We start from the raw sequence: 18,260 nt of genomic DNA, 5'->3' as shown, positions 1-18,260 counted from the left end.
CCATTTGTAAAGATGAAAGATTTATTGATGTGAAATAACTTGATAATGTGGAACCAATATTGAACCTAGTGGTTTAATATCATGTCTTGGCTGCAACTTTTCATTTTTTGCTTTAAAGAACAATGTCTTGGTGTAGGCACTTAGCATATTATGATGAGTTACTATGTCACTGTAACTCTGGCTAGCATAAAATCAATACTAGAACACAATGACCAAAGGGGAAAAAAAGATAAATTGGATTTTATCAAAATGAGAAACCTTTGTGCTTCAGAGGATACCATCAAGAAAGTGTTGACAGTTCAGTGGAAGTGTTCTCTTGCAAATACTCAAGCTTGCCTTCACAGGGTGAAAACAGCCGGAGACAACTTACAACTTGTAAATGCATGGGCAAGGCCTCATTTGACCCTGGGCAGGCCAGATCAAGCCATAGTTTGCCAACCCATGTTACAGAATTCTTAATTCAAAGGCTCAGTATTAAGACAGAAGGGGACAGAGAAATTTAAGTGCAATAAATTTAGGCCAGTTATGTCCTGTACTTCTACCACTAATAAAAAGTTATTTCATTTCTTTACAATATTATCTTTCTTCCAAGATTTTCTTAGAAATAGAGGTCAGAATTTTGGCACTTCTGAAACTTTATCAAGCCTTAGTAAGAAAATACCAGGCTTGCCCTGGCTGGTGTAGCTCAGTGGATTGAGCACAAGCCTGCGAACAAGAGGATCGCGGTTCGATTCCCAGTCAGGGCACATGCCTGGGTTGCAGGCCAGTTCCCTGCAGGCCAACTCCCAGCAGGGGACGCACAAAAGGCAACCATACATTGATGTTTCTCTCCCTCTCTCCTTCCCCTCTAATGATAAATAAATAAATAAAATCTTTAAAAGAAAAAGAAAAATACTGAAAAATTGAAAAGCAGGTCTATTAAATTCACAATATTTTAATTAAAAAAAAAAGAAAGAAAATACCAGGCTTTACATAACCACTTAAGGAGTATGGTACAAGGGTTCATGTTATTGTTAAGATTAAGTCAATGTATGGATATGTATAAATATGTACACTTGTGTGTGGATACATACACATATATTGTGGGTTTGTGTGTGTAATTTTAAAATATATTTACTGTGGTATACATGTTGATAGTCTCTAAAATACCTCAAACAAATTTGTTGAATAGGAATATAGAAGGACACATGAATTTAAGGTAAACTAGGAAAAAATAAATACAGAATTATTTGGTCTTAACTAAAGTAGATAAAGACAAATGAAGATCAGTGTGGAAAGCATCTCCCACCATACTATTCTGGATTGGTTGAAATATTTTTCTTTAGTTTGATGTTTGTTTAGCTTTTTGAGCATATGATAATTGTTCACCTATAAGAAATGTAACTTTGAAACAATAACATTGTTTTTGATATATGACAATTATGTTGCAAACCATAAAATTGTATTTCAATTAATATTTTCAAATAACAATGATGAGAACAATTTGAATTTGAATTGTTATTAATATGACAATTTGAATTTGTCATATTAATGTTTTATAGATTTCTGGGTAATGCAGAATCATCATCATTCATTTAATGGATTTCTTTTTTTAAAAAAAACCCAAACATTATTAACTCTGGGGAATTTGATCCACTCAGGGAAACATATTTGGAGCATACTGTATACCAAAATGGTTTTTTTTTCCTTGGAAATTAAGTTACTTCATTGTACCTTGTTGTCAAATACATGGACTGGCAGAAGTAACACCTGCTTGAGTGGTTGGTAGGGTAATAATAAGGGTGTAATAATTCATAGTTTTAATAGGTACATTTCACCTAAAATGTCACATGGTGTGCTTGAGTGTGATATTGTTATGTTACAGAATTACTTGCTTATGATTTTGTAATAAAAGAGTTTGTAATTTTTAAAAAGGTGTATTATCTGACCCTGTGTTTTAAATGATTCTGAACATATTAAACAGATCTGTTTCAGTTTTGTCAAATTTTGTTTTTCCAAGTCAAGATTTGAATATTTTTTCTCTACTGTTAAAGTACAGCTGACTCAGATAATAAATCAGTTAAAGTATTGCCCTTTTCCTCATCAGAATGATACATTGTGTACTTCCTTCTACCTCTTTCTGGCTCCATTCTGGTAGTTATCATTTATTATTTCCGTCAACAAATAGTTGATAGCTATTATATGCCAGGCCCTATTTTAGGCACTAGGAACAAAATAGTGAACCAAACAATGTTCACCCTTGTAAAGCTAATAGTCCAGAATGGGGAGAGAGTGATAAACCATTGTTTATTGTTTAATGTAAAAGTTATGTAGTGTGTTGGGAAATAAAGGCCGTGACCTTACTCTACTGCAGAGTGGGGTAAAGATGTACTAATCTTTAACAGAGTAGCACCAATCTGTTATCTAATACAAATATTGTTATTTTTTCTTTCATTTTATAGTTCCAATGACAGGATTCACACAGAGAGCAACCATTGATCCAGAACTGAATGAAATACATGTCCTATCTGGACTCAGCAAAGACAAGGAAAAGAGGGAAGAGAATGTCAGAAATTCATTCTGGATTTATGACATTGTGAGGAATAGTTGGTAAGGAGCTCTTGTCTGTGCTGCCATTCCAATGTAACATTTACTGGAGGTTGTTAGTTTATTCAAAAGAAGACAGAACTGGAAGGCTTGTGTTAATTTGATGTCATACATTTAAATGCCAGTGTTGAAGGAAAAAGTCAAAATCAGTCCCTGTATATATACAATGGCATTCAGTGAATGGGTTTTATATTTGAATTCTTCAATTTGTAGATGGTTACTGGTCTGGAAGTCAAGAAAATTGTATTTTAGTGTAGATTTTGCTTCTAAGCATGTGTGTGAACTTCAGAACAATGTTTTTTTAATGTTCCCAATTCTTAGGTTTTATAAATTGAAATGGATTGACTCCAGCAGGGTGGGGGCAAGGCACATTATTATTTAGCGTTTTCAAATCGGACCTTTTGGTCACAGAGCACAGAACTGTTGCTGTAGCTATTGTTTGGGGAAACACCCGCCTAACATTCTGTGATTGTTGCACATTCTGTGATTGTTGCGTAAGGGAGTATTCTGCAAAACAAAGGCACTTCAAAGAACTTCTTCCCTTCAGCAATGGAGGGCAGTGCTCAGCAGCTAAGGAATTTAGTACTTTCTACATATGACATTTGTTTACAGTAAGAATGAAACAACCTACTGTACTTTTTTATTGTGAATAGATGGGATATTGCCTCTTTCATTCTTCAGTTTGAGCCTTCATACATGTCTTATTTCATAACATGAGGTAGGTTGTTCTTAAGCGAAGTTTGATGGACATTAAAAAAACTTGAGAACTCAGTTCTAACAACTCAGATTATTTTATAGACTCAGGAGAACTTTAAGATTTGGTGTAAAGAAATTTATAATTGTTTTGTTGGTAATTTGACATGCGATTAATTTCCTCTCTACAATTGCATTAACATTGTGTCTACTGCTAATTTTCCAGGATAGCATGCCTTAAAAGCAATGTCTTTCAGGTCTTGTGTCTATAAAAATGATCAGGCTGCAAAGGATAATCCAACTAAAAGTCTTCAGGAGGAAGAACCATGTCCACGATTTGCCCATCAGCTTGTATATGATGAGTTACACAAGGTATCCTAACTACATTGACCTGTAAATTTTCCATGACCTACAATCTGAAAGAATCCCAAAATATATATGTTTCTGATTATTTTTAAGTGGATTTGAGTAAGAAGTTATGGACATTTAATAGAATATGTAGCAGACATTTAATATCATTTCCCCAAAAAGTCCTTAAAAGAATAAACATTTTTGTATAGTCCCTAATTCCTGGCACCTTCCTCTTTTGCAAATGGTCAGTGGCTGTTGCTTAGGGGCATAGATGAGATTCATGGTGTGGCCTGTCGCTCCTACAGTGTGAGTGTTCCGCTGAAGGAGTACAGTTTTCAGCACTTGGGTTCCTTATCCCATGATATGAAAAGATATATGTAACTTCCCGATTTTAGATTTTATTGTGTAAGAAATATTTTTATCTTTATTTTTCTGTCTATGAGTGACACATTCTTTTCCACCCATGTTGTAAAAACAGTCTGGCATTCTGAACTTTTAGTGTCAGTGTTTAGGATAGTTTCTTGAACTAGTTCTCAGATTATATAGTAAGTTACTGACGAACCTGTGTTTTTCTGTTTAAGCTACAGGTGATTATTTAAATTTCATATCATTTGAGACCTTTAGGTAAAAGATACCATGAGAGTGGGACAAGGGAGTCATCAATAAGAGAAAAATGACAGTTCATGGAGGAAAATAAGAGTTTGGGTGATTCTGGCTTCACATTGGCTGAGCTACAGAGTTTCAATTGGCTGGGCTTGTTGCTGGGCAAGAAGGAAATCTTTCTTCTTCCTGCTGGGGTAGTAAAGCGGTTGTACTTGCTGTTTGGTAATGAAGTGACCCCTCTTCTGATGGGGTCTGTAATTGATGTCTTCCAATATGGGGATAACTGACTCCCAGTGGTAGGTAATTGACTTCTGTGGTCTATCCCAACTTCAATTTTAGTTGAGATTTCCTTTAATAATTTTCACACTGTCATTGTTTTTGTTTCATGTTTTCTATTGTCAGTATAATTGTGGTAATAAAATTTATTTTAATATAAAATGTAATTTAAGGAAGTAGCCACAGTAATTTAAAATAAAATGGAAACAAGAAAAATTTAAAGAGAAGCCTTTGGTAGAAATGCAATAATGTTTTGGTTTTTTATATATATATGTAAGGCTAAGGAGGTTACCTGTTATATAGTACTAGCAAAGTGAAGAAATTTGACTGTGACTTATGTAATTACTTAAGTATGCATGCATTTTTAAAAATCTGGTTTGTTTTGTTTTTTATAGGTTCATTATTTATTCGGTGGGAATCCAGGAAAATCTTGCTCCCCCAAAATGAGATTAGATGACTTCTGGTCACTGAAGTTGTGTAGGCCTTCAAAAGATTACTTACTGAGGCACTGCAAGTACCTCATAAGAAAACACAGGTATAAAAATAACTCACTGAAAACGTTCTATTTATATCAGCTATTGTTAGTATTACCTCAGCTTTGGTGATGTGACTTTGTCTTTGGAAAGTTAGTAACATGACAGTGTAAACACTGTGAAGATCATGACTTTAGTAAATGTCCTTTTATTCTCCTTACTTTTATTTCCTTATTTCAAAGGAATATACAAAGTGAGGATAGGTACTGATGTTGAAATTTTTACATTTAGAAAAAGGATATTTTGCAACTATTAAAACAATGGGAAAAGTTTCTTTGAGAGTGATTAACCTACCATCAAGGAACTCAAGGCCGAACCACCATAAAAATTACATCAGTTCTAGATAATTGTCATATGCCTGACCTGTTGATAACTATGAATCTGATGATGTAGTTGATTCATAATCTCTTTATAATTTGATGTTTTAGAATACAACTTTAAATATGATTATAGTTTTACATCATTACTTTTGCCATTTAATTACAAAAGTGTATAATCAAACATTTGCATGCATGTCTCCTGAGTCATGTTTGCTTTTTAGCCTTAGAAGTGATAGACTACTGAAAAAATACAGAAAAGCATATCTTTTTCATTACTGATAATATTTGATGATAAAAATGTATAGTTTGGAAGGGGAAGGTTAGCGCTTAGTGAGAACAGCTGCTGTTTATTCGAGCAATGTCTGGGTAATATAACTCATCTAAGGTCATTTACCTCTAAGTGGCACAGGCAGGATTTGGCCCTGAGTATTCTGACTTCACAGTTCTTCCTTTCATCAGCACCCCCAACACCATCACACGCACATGTATACACATACATACAAGCACTCCCTTTCCCTGTCGCTAAAAAAGTAAATAAAATCTAATAAGTGATGAAAGACTAGCAAATGTTGTGAGTATGAGAATGAGCCATGAAATAGTGATTAAAGTTGAACGGCAACAAGTTTGTGTTGGTGGGCAAATGATCAACATTTGAAATTTTCTACTGGGGGGAGAGATTGTGTGCTAGCTCATTTCAGAATTTAAACCAGAAGAGCCCTTGAAGGGGAATGTAAGAATGATTAAAGACTCTTTTATATACAATATTCTTTTATATACAATATTCATTTATATAGATTATTTTTAAAGAGTTTGTTTGTTTATAGAGAGGGGGAAGGGAGGGAGAAATAGAGGGAGAGACACATCAATTGGCTGCCTCTTACATGCTCCCAACCAGGTCCAAGCCCCCAAACCAAGCATGCCCCCTGACCAGGAATCAAACCAACAACCCTCCACTTTTAGGAATGACAACCAATTGACTGAGCCATACTAGTCAGGGTTAGATTATTTTTAATTAGAATAGTAATAGCATAAAAATATGGAACAGAGTATTCTTCTTTTCTGGTTTTCATTACTTTTTGCTTTTAGTTCTATAGCTAACAGCTATCTTGGAAAAAGTTTTATACCAGAACCTTGGGTTGATATTCAAGCTTTCAACTTAATCTTGCTGAAGAATACATTGCTCATGTATAAAATGGCCAGAGCAACTAACTAAAGGTCTAGAATCATCAGTAAAACTATTCATTAAGGGAATGTAGGGTCAGCACAAGTAATACCCCTTTTTATTACAAAATCATAAGCATATAATTTTGTAACAGGACTTCTGGCCAAGATGGAGCCATAGATAGATACACTTTGCCTCCTCACGCACCAAAAGAAGGACAACAACAAATTTTAAAACAAAAACAACCAGAACTGCCAGAAAATTGAACTGTATAAAAGTCCGACAAGCAAGAAATTAAAGAAGAAACCTTCATCCAGACTGGTAGGAAGGATAGAGACAGGTATCTGGGGTGGAGAGGACTCCACCCCAGCAAGGCAGCGGCTGGAATATTAGGCAGGCAAGGTATAGCATGAGGCAGTTCCACATTTGCGTGCAGACAAACCAGGAAGAACAACTGGGGAGTGAGACAGACTGCACAACCCAGGGTTTGAGCATGGGAAATAAAGCCTCAAAACCTCTGACTGTAAAAACCTGTGGCGGTTGCAGTGACGGGAAAACTCTCAGCATCACAGGAGAGTTTGTTGGAGAGGGCCACGGGGTCCTAGAACATACACAGACCCACCCATGGGGGAATCAGCACCAAAAGGTCTCAGTTTGCTTGCTGGCATTAGAAGAAGTGACTGAAAGCCAGACAACGGTTGAGCAAGTGGCTTTGTTCCCATTCTGACCCCTACCCCACATACAGTGCCACAAGTCACGTGGGTTGCTCCACCCTGGAGAATACCTAAGACTCTGCCCCTTAAAAAGTAACAGTTGTGCTGACACAAAGAAATATGGCCCAAATGAAAGAACAGATCAAAACTCCACAAAAAGAACTAAGCAATGAAGAGATAGCCGACCTATCAGATGCACAGTTCAAAACACTGGTAATCAGGATGCTCACAGAAATGGTTGAGTATGGCTGCAAAATAGAGGAAGAAATGAAGGTTATGCAAAGTGAAATAAAGAAAAATATACAGGGTACCAACAGTGAAGGGAAGGAAACTAGGAATCAAATCAACAATTTGGACAGAAGGAAGAAATAAACATTCAACCAGAATAAAAAAAAGAAACAAGAATTCAGAAAAATGAGGAGAGGCTTAAGAATCTCTGGGAAAACTTTAAACGTTCCAACATCCAAATCAGACGGGGAAAAGGAAGAGCAAGAAATTGAAAACTTGAAAGAATAGTGAATAGTGGAGGAGAACTTCCCCAGTCTGGCAAGGGAAATGGACTTCCAGGAAGTCCAGGAAGCTCAGAGAATCCTTAAGAAGTTGGACCAAAGGAAGCACACACCAAGGCACATCATAATTACATTACCCAAGATTAAAGGTGAGAGAATCTTAAAAACAGCAAAAGTTAGTTACCTACAAAAGAGTTCCTATAAGGCTATCAGCTGATTTCTCAAAAGAAACCTTACAGGCAAGAAAGGGCTGGGAAGTATTCAAAATCATTAAAGGCAAGAACCTACATCAAAGATTACTCTATCCAGCAAAGCTATCATTTAGAATGGAAGCAGACCTTATCTGCTTCCCAGATAAGGTCAGCTTCAAGGAGTTCATCATCACCAAGCCCTAATTATATGAAATGTTAAAGGGACTTATCTAAGAAAAAGAAGATTATCAAAAATATGAACAGTAAAATGACAACAAACTCAACTATCAACAACTAAACCTAAACAAAAACAAACTAAGCAAACAACTAGAACAGGGACAGAATCACAGAAATGGAGATCACAGGGAGGATTATCAGCAGAGAAGAGGAGGGGAGAATGGGCAGAAAAGGTACAGAGAATAAGAAGCATAAACAGTAGGAACAAAATAGACAGGGGAGGTTAAGAATAGTATGGGAAATGGAGAAGCCAAAGAACTTACATGTATGACCAATGGACATGAACAAAATGGGGAAGGAGAATGATGGTGGGAGGTGGGGTGCAGGGTGGAGGGGAATAAATGGGAGAAAAAATGGGACAACTATAATCAAATAATCAATAAAATATACTTTAAAGTTTTTAAAAACTGTAACATAACAATATCACACTCAAGCACACCATGTGCCATTTTAGGTGAAATGTTCAACTGGCTGTCCATTTCATGCGAGACATTCACATACCCTACCAGCCACACTCATGCATGCCTTACTTCAGACCCTGTATTTCTTGACCGCCTTCACTGTTCTAGACGTCATTCTAGGTTCTGTGGATATGTCAGTGAAAAAGGCAAAAATTCCTATCCCCAAGTTTCCATTTTTAATGAAGAGGTACTAACAATAAAATTAATAAGGAATTTATGTTTTAGATAGTAAGCTTTGTGAGAAAAAAACTAAATCAGGTTAAGAACTATTTTTTTACAGGTGCGGGAGGTGGGGGCGTGATTTTTAAATAAGAGTAAGGATAGACCTCACTGCAAAGATATTTGCATACATGCCTAAAGAACATGAGGGAGTGAGTCATACAAGATATTTGAGGGGAAGGGTGTTCCAGGTAGGTAATAATAGATAAGGCTCTGAGGTTAAAAATATGCCTGGATTATTTGAGAAATCATGTGAGAAGGACAGTACGGTAGAAGTGGAATAAGTGAGGTGATTACAGTAGGAGTGAGGTCAGAGAGAAAAAGGGCTCAGATTGTGAAGGTCTTTGGGCTTTTCCTCTGAGTAAAATGGCAGCATTCAAAGATTTTAAGTAGAGGAGTGACACATTCAGACTTAGCTTTTAATAAAAACAATTCTTGATTTTCTTCCAGAAGAACTGGGGAAAAGGTCACAGCTATTTTTACTCAAATGGGAATTCTTCAGAAACAACAGGTTAACATAGTTCAGTTCGGTTCACTTTAGGTTTTAGGGATCATCTGTTAGCATAGCGGGAGAGGCATGGGCTGTATTACGTTTGTGAGTCATCAACGAGGAAACGGAGCTTGCTGGGGAAGAGTAAGAAAACTAAAGGGATGTAGGGCATTAGCTGAGGACCGCTACCATTTGAGGGAAGGTGGACAGAGAGATTGAGAAAGTGCAGTAAAATTCGGGATAAACTTCGAGGGTTGCAGCAACTGAATTTCTTGATGGATTTGATATGGGTGTAAGAGAAAGAACTGTCAGGGATGACTTCTCTAGGGCATCTTAAGAATCTTGTCTACTAAATTGAACGAACAATAAAAGGCCCATCTCTGACATTTGAAAAAGCATACCATATTTTCTACCACCTCTTAGATGAATTAAAGAGTTTGGGGGGCATTATTACATTGCAGGCAGAATTGATAGAAGTTGGTTCCTTCCTTCTGACTGGGCTGCCTTATTTTTTGTTGTTGTTGTTCTTATGGAAAGCAACTACTCTGTTTTGTTGAAGTATAAATTTGGAGGGAAAGAGGTATATTGTATGCCAAGTAAGTGTCTCCTGATATTTAATGGTTCCACATGATAGAGTAAATAAAGTGCCACTATTATTAATTTTTTATAACATTCAAGTTTCCAAACTTGTTAATGATTGGGGTATAGAAAAGGAGAAAAGGGAAAAATAGCATTAATTCCTGCTCCTTTTCCAGGGCAGAATTGTTAGCTGAAATATAATTCTAGACTGCAAACACAAATCCAGTGATAATTTTTTGCAGGCCAAAAAAAGCTTAGAAAAAGAAGAGAGAAAACATAACTTTCAGGAAAATTGATCTGTTTGTTGGATTTAAGAGGATGGTAGGTATGTTTTGGTTAGTTTATTTCAGGTCAGGTTGTTGAGGTTATTGCAAAGGAGAAAGACATACTTTGGAGACCTCACTGAAAGAGAATTTATTAAGAGACTATCCAGAGAATTAAGGAACTTTCTCAGCATATGACCACTGAGGCATAATGGAGAATTGTTTAGGGTACTGAACCAATTCTAGTAGCTAGGAGCTACTATAGTAGTGTTTCTTGGAACCAAGCCTGTTTCAGCTTCTTTCTGACTGCTTCTCCTGTTTTACTGGTTACTCCTACCTGACTCTGCTTTTCCTCAGCCTTATCACATCGATGGATGGATAGATGGATGGATGGATAAATGGATAAAGAGATAAAGAGATCGGTAACTACTTATCTCTTTGGCTTCAGTTGATAGATAGGTAGGAAGAAAGGAAGGGAAGGAATCTATCATCTCTTGTCTTTACCACCTTCTGTTTTATCTGCCTTTTATGTGGTTCTGTGTGTCTCACATTCTTATTCTTTAAGAGAGAGTATCTTCTTAGAAGAGACTTCCCTAGGGAGTATCCCTATTGGGAGTAATTCTGCCAGGCCACTTTATAAACTGCTGATCAAGCTTGATATGATTGCCTTTGGCTCAGGTACCAAAACCCTTGTCTAATCAATCGTGGACAAGATGGTAGAGTGACCTGAGCTCTGCCTGAGGAACCCTCTTCTGAGGGTTGTAAGGCTGGCTGACAGTCATGGTGCTGTCTAGTACAAGAGAGCTGGGATGTTTTGCTAGTCTTTGCCCCTGCCTGCAATACGGGTAACCCTGTTACTGAGATTCTCTCTAAAGACAGGAAATGACTGATGCCAGCAGCCTATGAAAGGCTCGTTATTTTCATTCCCCATATGAAATTAAGTGTCATTTTTTCTTTCTCTGTGTACATGTGAAGAGCATACATATTTGTTATAAATAAATCCATATATAATTATGCTATAACAAAAGGACATTTTCTTATTTACATATAGTCCCAAACAGACTTTTTTAAAAGAGAACTTACTCTTTCCTTTTCAGCTGTGGTATCAGATAGACCTGTGTTAATTTCTACTTCTGTCGCTTACCAGCTTTTATCTTGGCCAGATTCATTCTCAGGGCTTCAGTTTCTCATCTGTTAATTTAAAAATGACAATAAAACCATCTTAAAATTATTGTGAGGATAATAATAAGGTGATACGTGCTTGATACAGTATCAAGCACATGACAGTGCTTAGTAAGTTGCTGCAGTTTTGTTATTGTTATAACTGGCTGAGGTGTGGAAACAGTTTCATTAAAAATATCTAACCAGTGTTAATGATACTCATTAAAAGAAACTACTCATTTCTGTTTCTCAGGTATCTGTTAAACATCTTCAGTGGTGGGGGGCGAGTATATTGTATAAATCTAACCAAGTATTTTTATTTTATCTCTACTTGTTTTTTCTAAAACATATTTGGCTTTTTGTAGTTTATGTAAAATATTTGTCATATTCACTATATGTTATGGTTGATTTTATCTTAGTGTATAGGGGTTTTCCCCCCTATTTTATTTATTTTCAGAGAGAGGGGAAGGGAGGGAGAAACGGAGAGCAACATCGATGTGTGAGAGATACACTGATCAGTTGCTTCTCACACTTCCCCAGCTGGGAGCCTGGCTCACAGCCCAGGCATGTACCCCAACTGAGAATCAAACCGGTGACTTTTCAGTTTACAGGCCGGCACCCAATCCACTGAGCCACACCAGCCAGGGCTATCTTAGCTTACAGTTTTAAGAGGAGGGTAGGAAGTGCTCTTGCCCAGTCTCCAGGAACACACCTGCCTAGGACCACCTGGCATTACCATTATATCTCACAGACTCCATATCTGTACTATCTACATGGCACTCTTTCTATTTCTAGATTCCCGAAAGCCGTTTTTTCAGATCCACACTAACTCTTCATATATAGTGTTCCACTTCAGTTCTGAAAGACATTTCTGATGTTTTCTTATAACTCCGGGCAATTATTCTTGTTTACATTTTCTAGGTTTGAAGAAAAGGCCCAAATGGATCCTCTTAGTGCGCTGAAATACTTACAAAACGACCTTTATATAACTGTGGATCATTCAGACCCAGAAGAGACAAAAGAGGTAAAGGTGGTAATAAACTTAAGAAATTGAGCTCTTAAACAAAAGTCTTTCCAACTTATATTTGCTGATTTTGCTCTTAGATGTTTAAAGGAAAAACATGACACATAATATTTAAGCTGGCACAGAGCAGATGAAATAGAAATTGAATAGGCTTATTTTCATGTGATATAACATGCAAGTCACACACACAGAAGAAAACCCCTGGATCCATTTAGAACAGGATTCTCAGATATAAAGTTCTGGATGTTTAAAAAGATTTCATTTGTTTGTTTGTTTATGGATGGGAAGAGAGGGATAAAGAGAGGGAGAGAAACATCAATGTGTGGCTGCTTCTCATATGGCTCCCACTGGGGATCTGGCCCACAACCCAGGCATGTACCCTGACTGGGAATCGAACCGGCGACCCTTTGGCTTGCAGCCTGTGCTCAGTCTGCTAAGCTACACCAGCCAGGGTCAAATACAAAGTTTTAACGTAGACATTAGTTTTGTGTGTTGGGAAGGAAATAGAAAATTTTACTCTCATAGACTCATTCTTCTTTTACTCGTGGATTACAAAATGGTTCAATATAAACTTTTTTTATTTATACTTTAAGAGAAGAAAGAAAACTCCCTTTTTCTGTAGGAGAAAGTGAAGAGAGGTTGGTGGGAGTAGAACCCTTGCTGCCTTGATATTTGGTTGTATGAATGTTGTAGCAGGATAGCTTGACTGTGGGCTACTAACTTCACACATCAGTGGTCTCTAAGATTGAGAAATTAGTAGCAGATCATTACTTTTTGGGGGTTTTGTTACATGACATACATGGAAGCAGGTTTAATATTACTGTTATGTGACTATACCTGCAACAGATTTCATGGTTTTATAGACTGTTTTCCTACTAACTGCTGAGATTCCTTTGGTCACTTTTTCCTTTTGCCACCTGTCCTTATTCATAGTTCATCTAGCAGCATCTGAACCATAAACCACTGACGGAACTGGTGCTGATGACATGTAGTTCTATCCCTTACAACTGTTCCCTGTTAGCTGTTGCTTTGCTTTGGCTTTGTAATAGCAACATCAAGCAGTGCTTTTCTCCATCTAGCATCAGCACGGGTTTCAGATTTAATATCAAATCACTTTGAGGCACCAGGTTTCTTGTGCTTTCAAGCACTAGAGCCTGAATGTCCTTGGCACCAAAACAAAGAAATACTCTTTCATAGTTGCCTACTGTGAAAATAAGTCCTGTTCTTTCGCTTGTTATTGGTTATACCCTTCACTAGGTGAGGAATCATCAGGACACACTTTAGAACCCCCTTGAAGGGACACAATTAATTATTTTTCGTTGAGTCTTCAGTCAGTTCAAGGTACTATTTGAAATAGGGGCAGTTATCAGTTTTGTCAGCAGACTATATTTGATTTCATTGTTACAGTTTATAACTGAACATAGAGGCCATTAATGTTCATTTTGTTAGACCTTGAAAGTTAGTCTAAAATGTTATAACCTGGGAACATTAATTTCTCTCTTATTTTTTAAAACCAAACCAAAACAAAGTATTGCCAAGGAAATAATTTCAGCTGTTTGAGCTACAAGTAAGCCAAAGAAAACAGGCAGTTTGTTCTTAATGCTAAGCTAATGGGAAAAACCAGGACAGGGAGGTATCTCAAGTTCAAACAGAGCAATTTTTAAAATTTTGGTGATGGGTTTCTCTTTGTCTCTTTTTCTTGATCGTCTCAAATGTTGATTTTGTATGCCACAGACTTTCATTCTGTTTCTTAAAAGTTTTATCCATAAAGATCTGTTAGCTTGTTTTTGTTCTCAGGGTATGTTTTATAAAATCTCTATATTAAATGATAATATCAGAAACTAAAAGTAGTTTTTAGATTTTTTTTAGGGGGTAGTTATCATTATGGTGGTGATCAGTGTCCTGCCTGTTACTGAGGAAATGATGGTGGACTAACATTATATACCAAACAATTGTTCTTGGCTTTTGTCTGATCTCCAGAACATCAGTTCTAAATTAGTGATGAGTTTCTAGTAAACCTTATGAAAATGACACTTTTTCTTAGGAAAGGCCCAAGAAAAGTATGCCTAAATCAACTCTACCATTTTCAGAGAGATTTCTATAATAGAGAAGGAGCAAGAAAAACAAGTTTTCAACTAATATTGCACATTGTATATTAAAGACATTTCTGCTGAGCTTCCAAAGTACTGGTGTCGTTCATTGAACAGATGTGTATTGAGTCTCTACAGTATGCTGTGCATCTTTTAGGTACCAAGCAATAAAAAAAGGTAAAGGGATATCAGCTATCGAGTGAGAAATGGGAAGTTGATTATTTTCTCATATTAACTAGAAATACTATTAAAAATAACCACCATATAGATTAAAAAGAAAGAAAGAAAGAATTTTATTAAATAGGATGATTATAATAGGCCTTATTTAGGAATGACATTTTTACAAAGACTCGAAGGATATGAGGACGTGATCTAAGACAGTAACTTAGAGAAGGTTATTATTAGCTAGAACAAGGCTGAGTGCATTCTGGCTTTGTTTAGGAGAACAGCAAGGAGGCCATTGTGGCTGGAGTAGAGGTGAAATGGGTAAGGGTAGTCAGAAATGAGGTCAGAGCCCTGACTGGTGGGGCTTAGTGGGATGGGTGTCACCCTGCTAACTGAAAGGTTTCTGGTTTGATTCCTGATCAGGGCACATGCCTGGGTTTCCAGCCAGGTCCCCCAGTCGGGAGTATGTGAGAGGAAACAGGTCGATGTTTCTCTCCCTCTTTTTTCTCCCTCCCTTCCTCTCTCTAAAAATAAATGAATTTTTAAAAAATGAAGTCAGAGAGGTAAGAGTGGAGATTGAAGATCAGATTGTGAATGATTTAGTTAGCTGGTATTTTGACTTTTACTCGAAATGAATGAGGAGCTAGTTCAGGGTATCGTGCAGAGAAATGACATGATCTGCCTTATGTTTTGATTAGATCATTCTGACTACTGTATTGAGAATAGACTAAAGAAGGAGAACGAGTATTCAAACACAAAGACCCATAAGAGAGATTGTAGGAAACTAAGAAAGGGATTATTGCAGCTCAGACCTGAGGAGTAGTCAGTAGTAGTAGAAATAGTGAGAAGTGAAATAGATTGGATTCTCAATATATTTAAAGGTAGAACTAACAGAATTTTATGATAGATTGGATTGAAGGTTTGAAAGAAATGACTCCAAGGTTTTGACCCGACTGGATGGAGTTATTCAATCAAATGAAAATGTTCTGGGTAGAGCTGGTTCGTGGTGGTGGGTGGGGACTCCTGACTGGGACCAGGAGTTTAATGTTGTATGTGTTTAGGTTGAGATACCTATGAAACAGCCAACTTGAGGTATTATAGTGAGAGTTGGGTAGTCAGGTCAGAGTTTGGAGGAAGTCTGGATTTATTCAGATTGAGTAATATCACTTGATACCCGAACCCTCAAATAAGTAGAAGAAAGGAAATTAGTGAAATAAAAACAAACAATAAAAAATTTAAAAAGTGGAAAGTTGGTTCTTTGAAAAGGTGAATAAAATTGGTAAACCGGTAGATAAGACTTATCCAAAAAAAAAGGTGAAAAATTACCAACATCACAAATGAAAGTGGGAAATTATTACATACTCTCCATATATTGAAAGGTAATAGGAAATACTATGAATAATTTTGTCAACAAATTCAGCTTGATGAAATGGACAAATTCCTTAAAAGACACAACTTACTAAAGCAGATACAAGAAGAATTAGAAAAATCTTAAATAACTTCATGTCAATTACAGAGGTTGAATTTGTAATTGAACGCTTTCTAACACTGAAAACTCTGCACCTCAGTGGCTATATCAGTAAATTCTATCAACCATTTAAGTTACAAAAATACCGATGCTACAAATACTCTCAGAAACCAGAGGAAGATCGAACACTTCTAAATTCTTTTATGAATCAGCTGAACTCTGATATTAAAGCCTAATAATAAAGATATTAGAAGCAAAGAAAATAACAGACCCCTCATAAATATAGATGCAAAATTCTTTGTAAAAATATTTACTCATTTGTTTTTTTAGAGGTGAAGGGAGGGAGAAAAAGGAGAGAAACATTGATTGGTTGCCTGTCACCCATTCCCCTGCTGGGGGACCAAACACACAACCTAAGCATGTGCCCTGACCAGGAATGGCACCCGCAACCCTTTGCTCTGCAGGTCAACACCCAACCAACTGAGCCACACTGGTCAGGGCAATGCAGAATTCTTAATAAAATTTTTTGCTACTTAAAATCCAGCAAAATATAAAAAGGTTAATGCACAGAGGCCAAGCGGGGTTTTAGCCTAGGAATACAGGTTGGTTTCACATTTGAAAATCGGCCATTCACTACATTGACAGAGTAAAGGAGAAAAACCATATATCATTTCAGTAAGTGAATAAAAGGGTACTTGATAAAATTTAGAATCCATTCTTGATAAAAATTCTTAGCAAACTAGAAAAAAAAGAAACTTTCTAAATCTCATAAAGGGCATCTATGGAAAACATGACAATGGACATCCTCTATTTACCATGTAAAAAAAACAAACATCATATAGATTAGAAAGAAAGAAGTAAAATTGTTTCTTTGCAGATGATATTATTGTATATATAGGAAACCCCATGTAGTCCACAAACAACATACTAAGGGAATTTAGCAAAGTTACAGAATTCCAGTTCTGTAGGGGAAAAAAACAATTATTTTTAAGTTAGCAGTGAACAGTTAGAAGATGAATTTAAAAATCTGTTTATATTAATATCAGAAAATAATCAAATGTTGTAGTAATAAGTCTATTGTAAGAAATTGAATAAGTAGAGAGATACATCACATTTATGGATTGAAAGACTAAAAATTGTTAAGATGCCCATTCTCCCCATATTGGTTTTTAATTTAATTCATACCCTAACAATATGCCAGGAAGTTTGGGTTTAGTTGTTGAAAAAGACAAACTGATTCTAAAATTTATATGGAAATGCAGAAGTCCTGCACTAGCCAAAAGAGTCTTGAAAAAGAAAAAGCATAAGGTTGAACATACTATCTGATTTCAGAATTCTGTATAAAGTCACTGTAATTGGGACATTGTGGTAACAAGTAGATCAGTGGAACAGAATAGAGTTCAGAATTAGACCCACATCTATGGAATCCGTTTTTTTGACCAGGGTACCTAAGTCCACTGGGGAAGGGAAAGTCTTTTTAACAAATGGTGTTGATATCTCAACCCCGATCTCATATTTACACACAAAAATATTAAGATGAGTTATGGATCTAAATATAAAACCCAAAACAATAAAACTTTAACAAGAAAACAGATTTTTTCTTCACAATCTTGGAATAGGCAAATATATCTTGGATATGATACAAAGAAACTAATCATAAAAGAAAAAACTTGATAAATTGGACTTAAGTAACATTAAAATTTCATTAAGACATTATTAAAGAATAGACAAGCCACAAACTAAATAATATTTGCAGTAGACATCTCTGGTAGAACTGATACCTAGCATATATAAAGAACTTCTCTTGTACATATGGGGTGGGCTAAAGTAGGTTTACAGTTGTGAAAAAGCGAAAGTTTTATTCTTGTATCATTGTTGTATTATGTGTATTACAAATGTAAACCTATTTTTGCTCACCCCCGTATATTTAACTCTTCCTTTCATTCCCTATTTTCCTTGCTTTTGCTCAGATCATTACTTTTGGAATATTTGTCCAATTTCTGACCTTCAAAGGATTATTAGTCAGGACTTAACATATATTCATGTGGTCGATACTTGAAATTTTGAAGGCAGAAGCAGGGGTATGTCATACATCCTGAGGAATCAGAGGTATCAGCTGCTCAAGCCTTGCAAATTGCCAGGCAACTCCATGGAGACTCTACTCAT

At 36.3% G+C, this 18,260-nt stretch overlaps 1 protein-coding gene across 3 annotated transcripts in view; it reads left to right on the top strand.

The window, feature by feature from the left end:
- Positions 1-18,260, top strand: part of MKLN1 (muskelin 1) — a 337,548-nt gene that overhangs the window by 302,497 nt on the left and 16,791 nt on the right. For all 3 annotated transcript variants that reach the window (XM_037049181.1, XM_037049180.1, XM_037049179.1), the window contains 4 exons: positions 2,442-2,589; positions 3,537-3,651; positions 4,905-5,044; positions 12,269-12,371. In XM_037049181.1, the coding sequence (XP_036905076.1) occupies positions 2,442-2,589; positions 3,537-3,651; positions 4,905-5,044; positions 12,269-12,371 (506 nt within the window). The remainder of the gene's footprint in view (positions 1-2,441; positions 2,590-3,536; positions 3,652-4,904; positions 5,045-12,268; positions 12,372-18,260) is intronic.

The sequence above is a fragment of the Sturnira hondurensis genome, unplaced genomic scaffold (assembly GCF_014824575.4).
Source record: "Sturnira hondurensis isolate 20B ecotype Veracruz unplaced genomic scaffold, ASM1482457v3 Scaffold0006437, whole genome shotgun sequence".
NCBI classification, from domain to species: Eukaryota; Metazoa; Chordata; class Mammalia; order Chiroptera; family Phyllostomidae; genus Sturnira; species Sturnira hondurensis.
The sequence above is the reverse complement of the archived record's forward strand: the minus strand, read 5'-3'. Positions and strand labels throughout refer to the sequence as shown.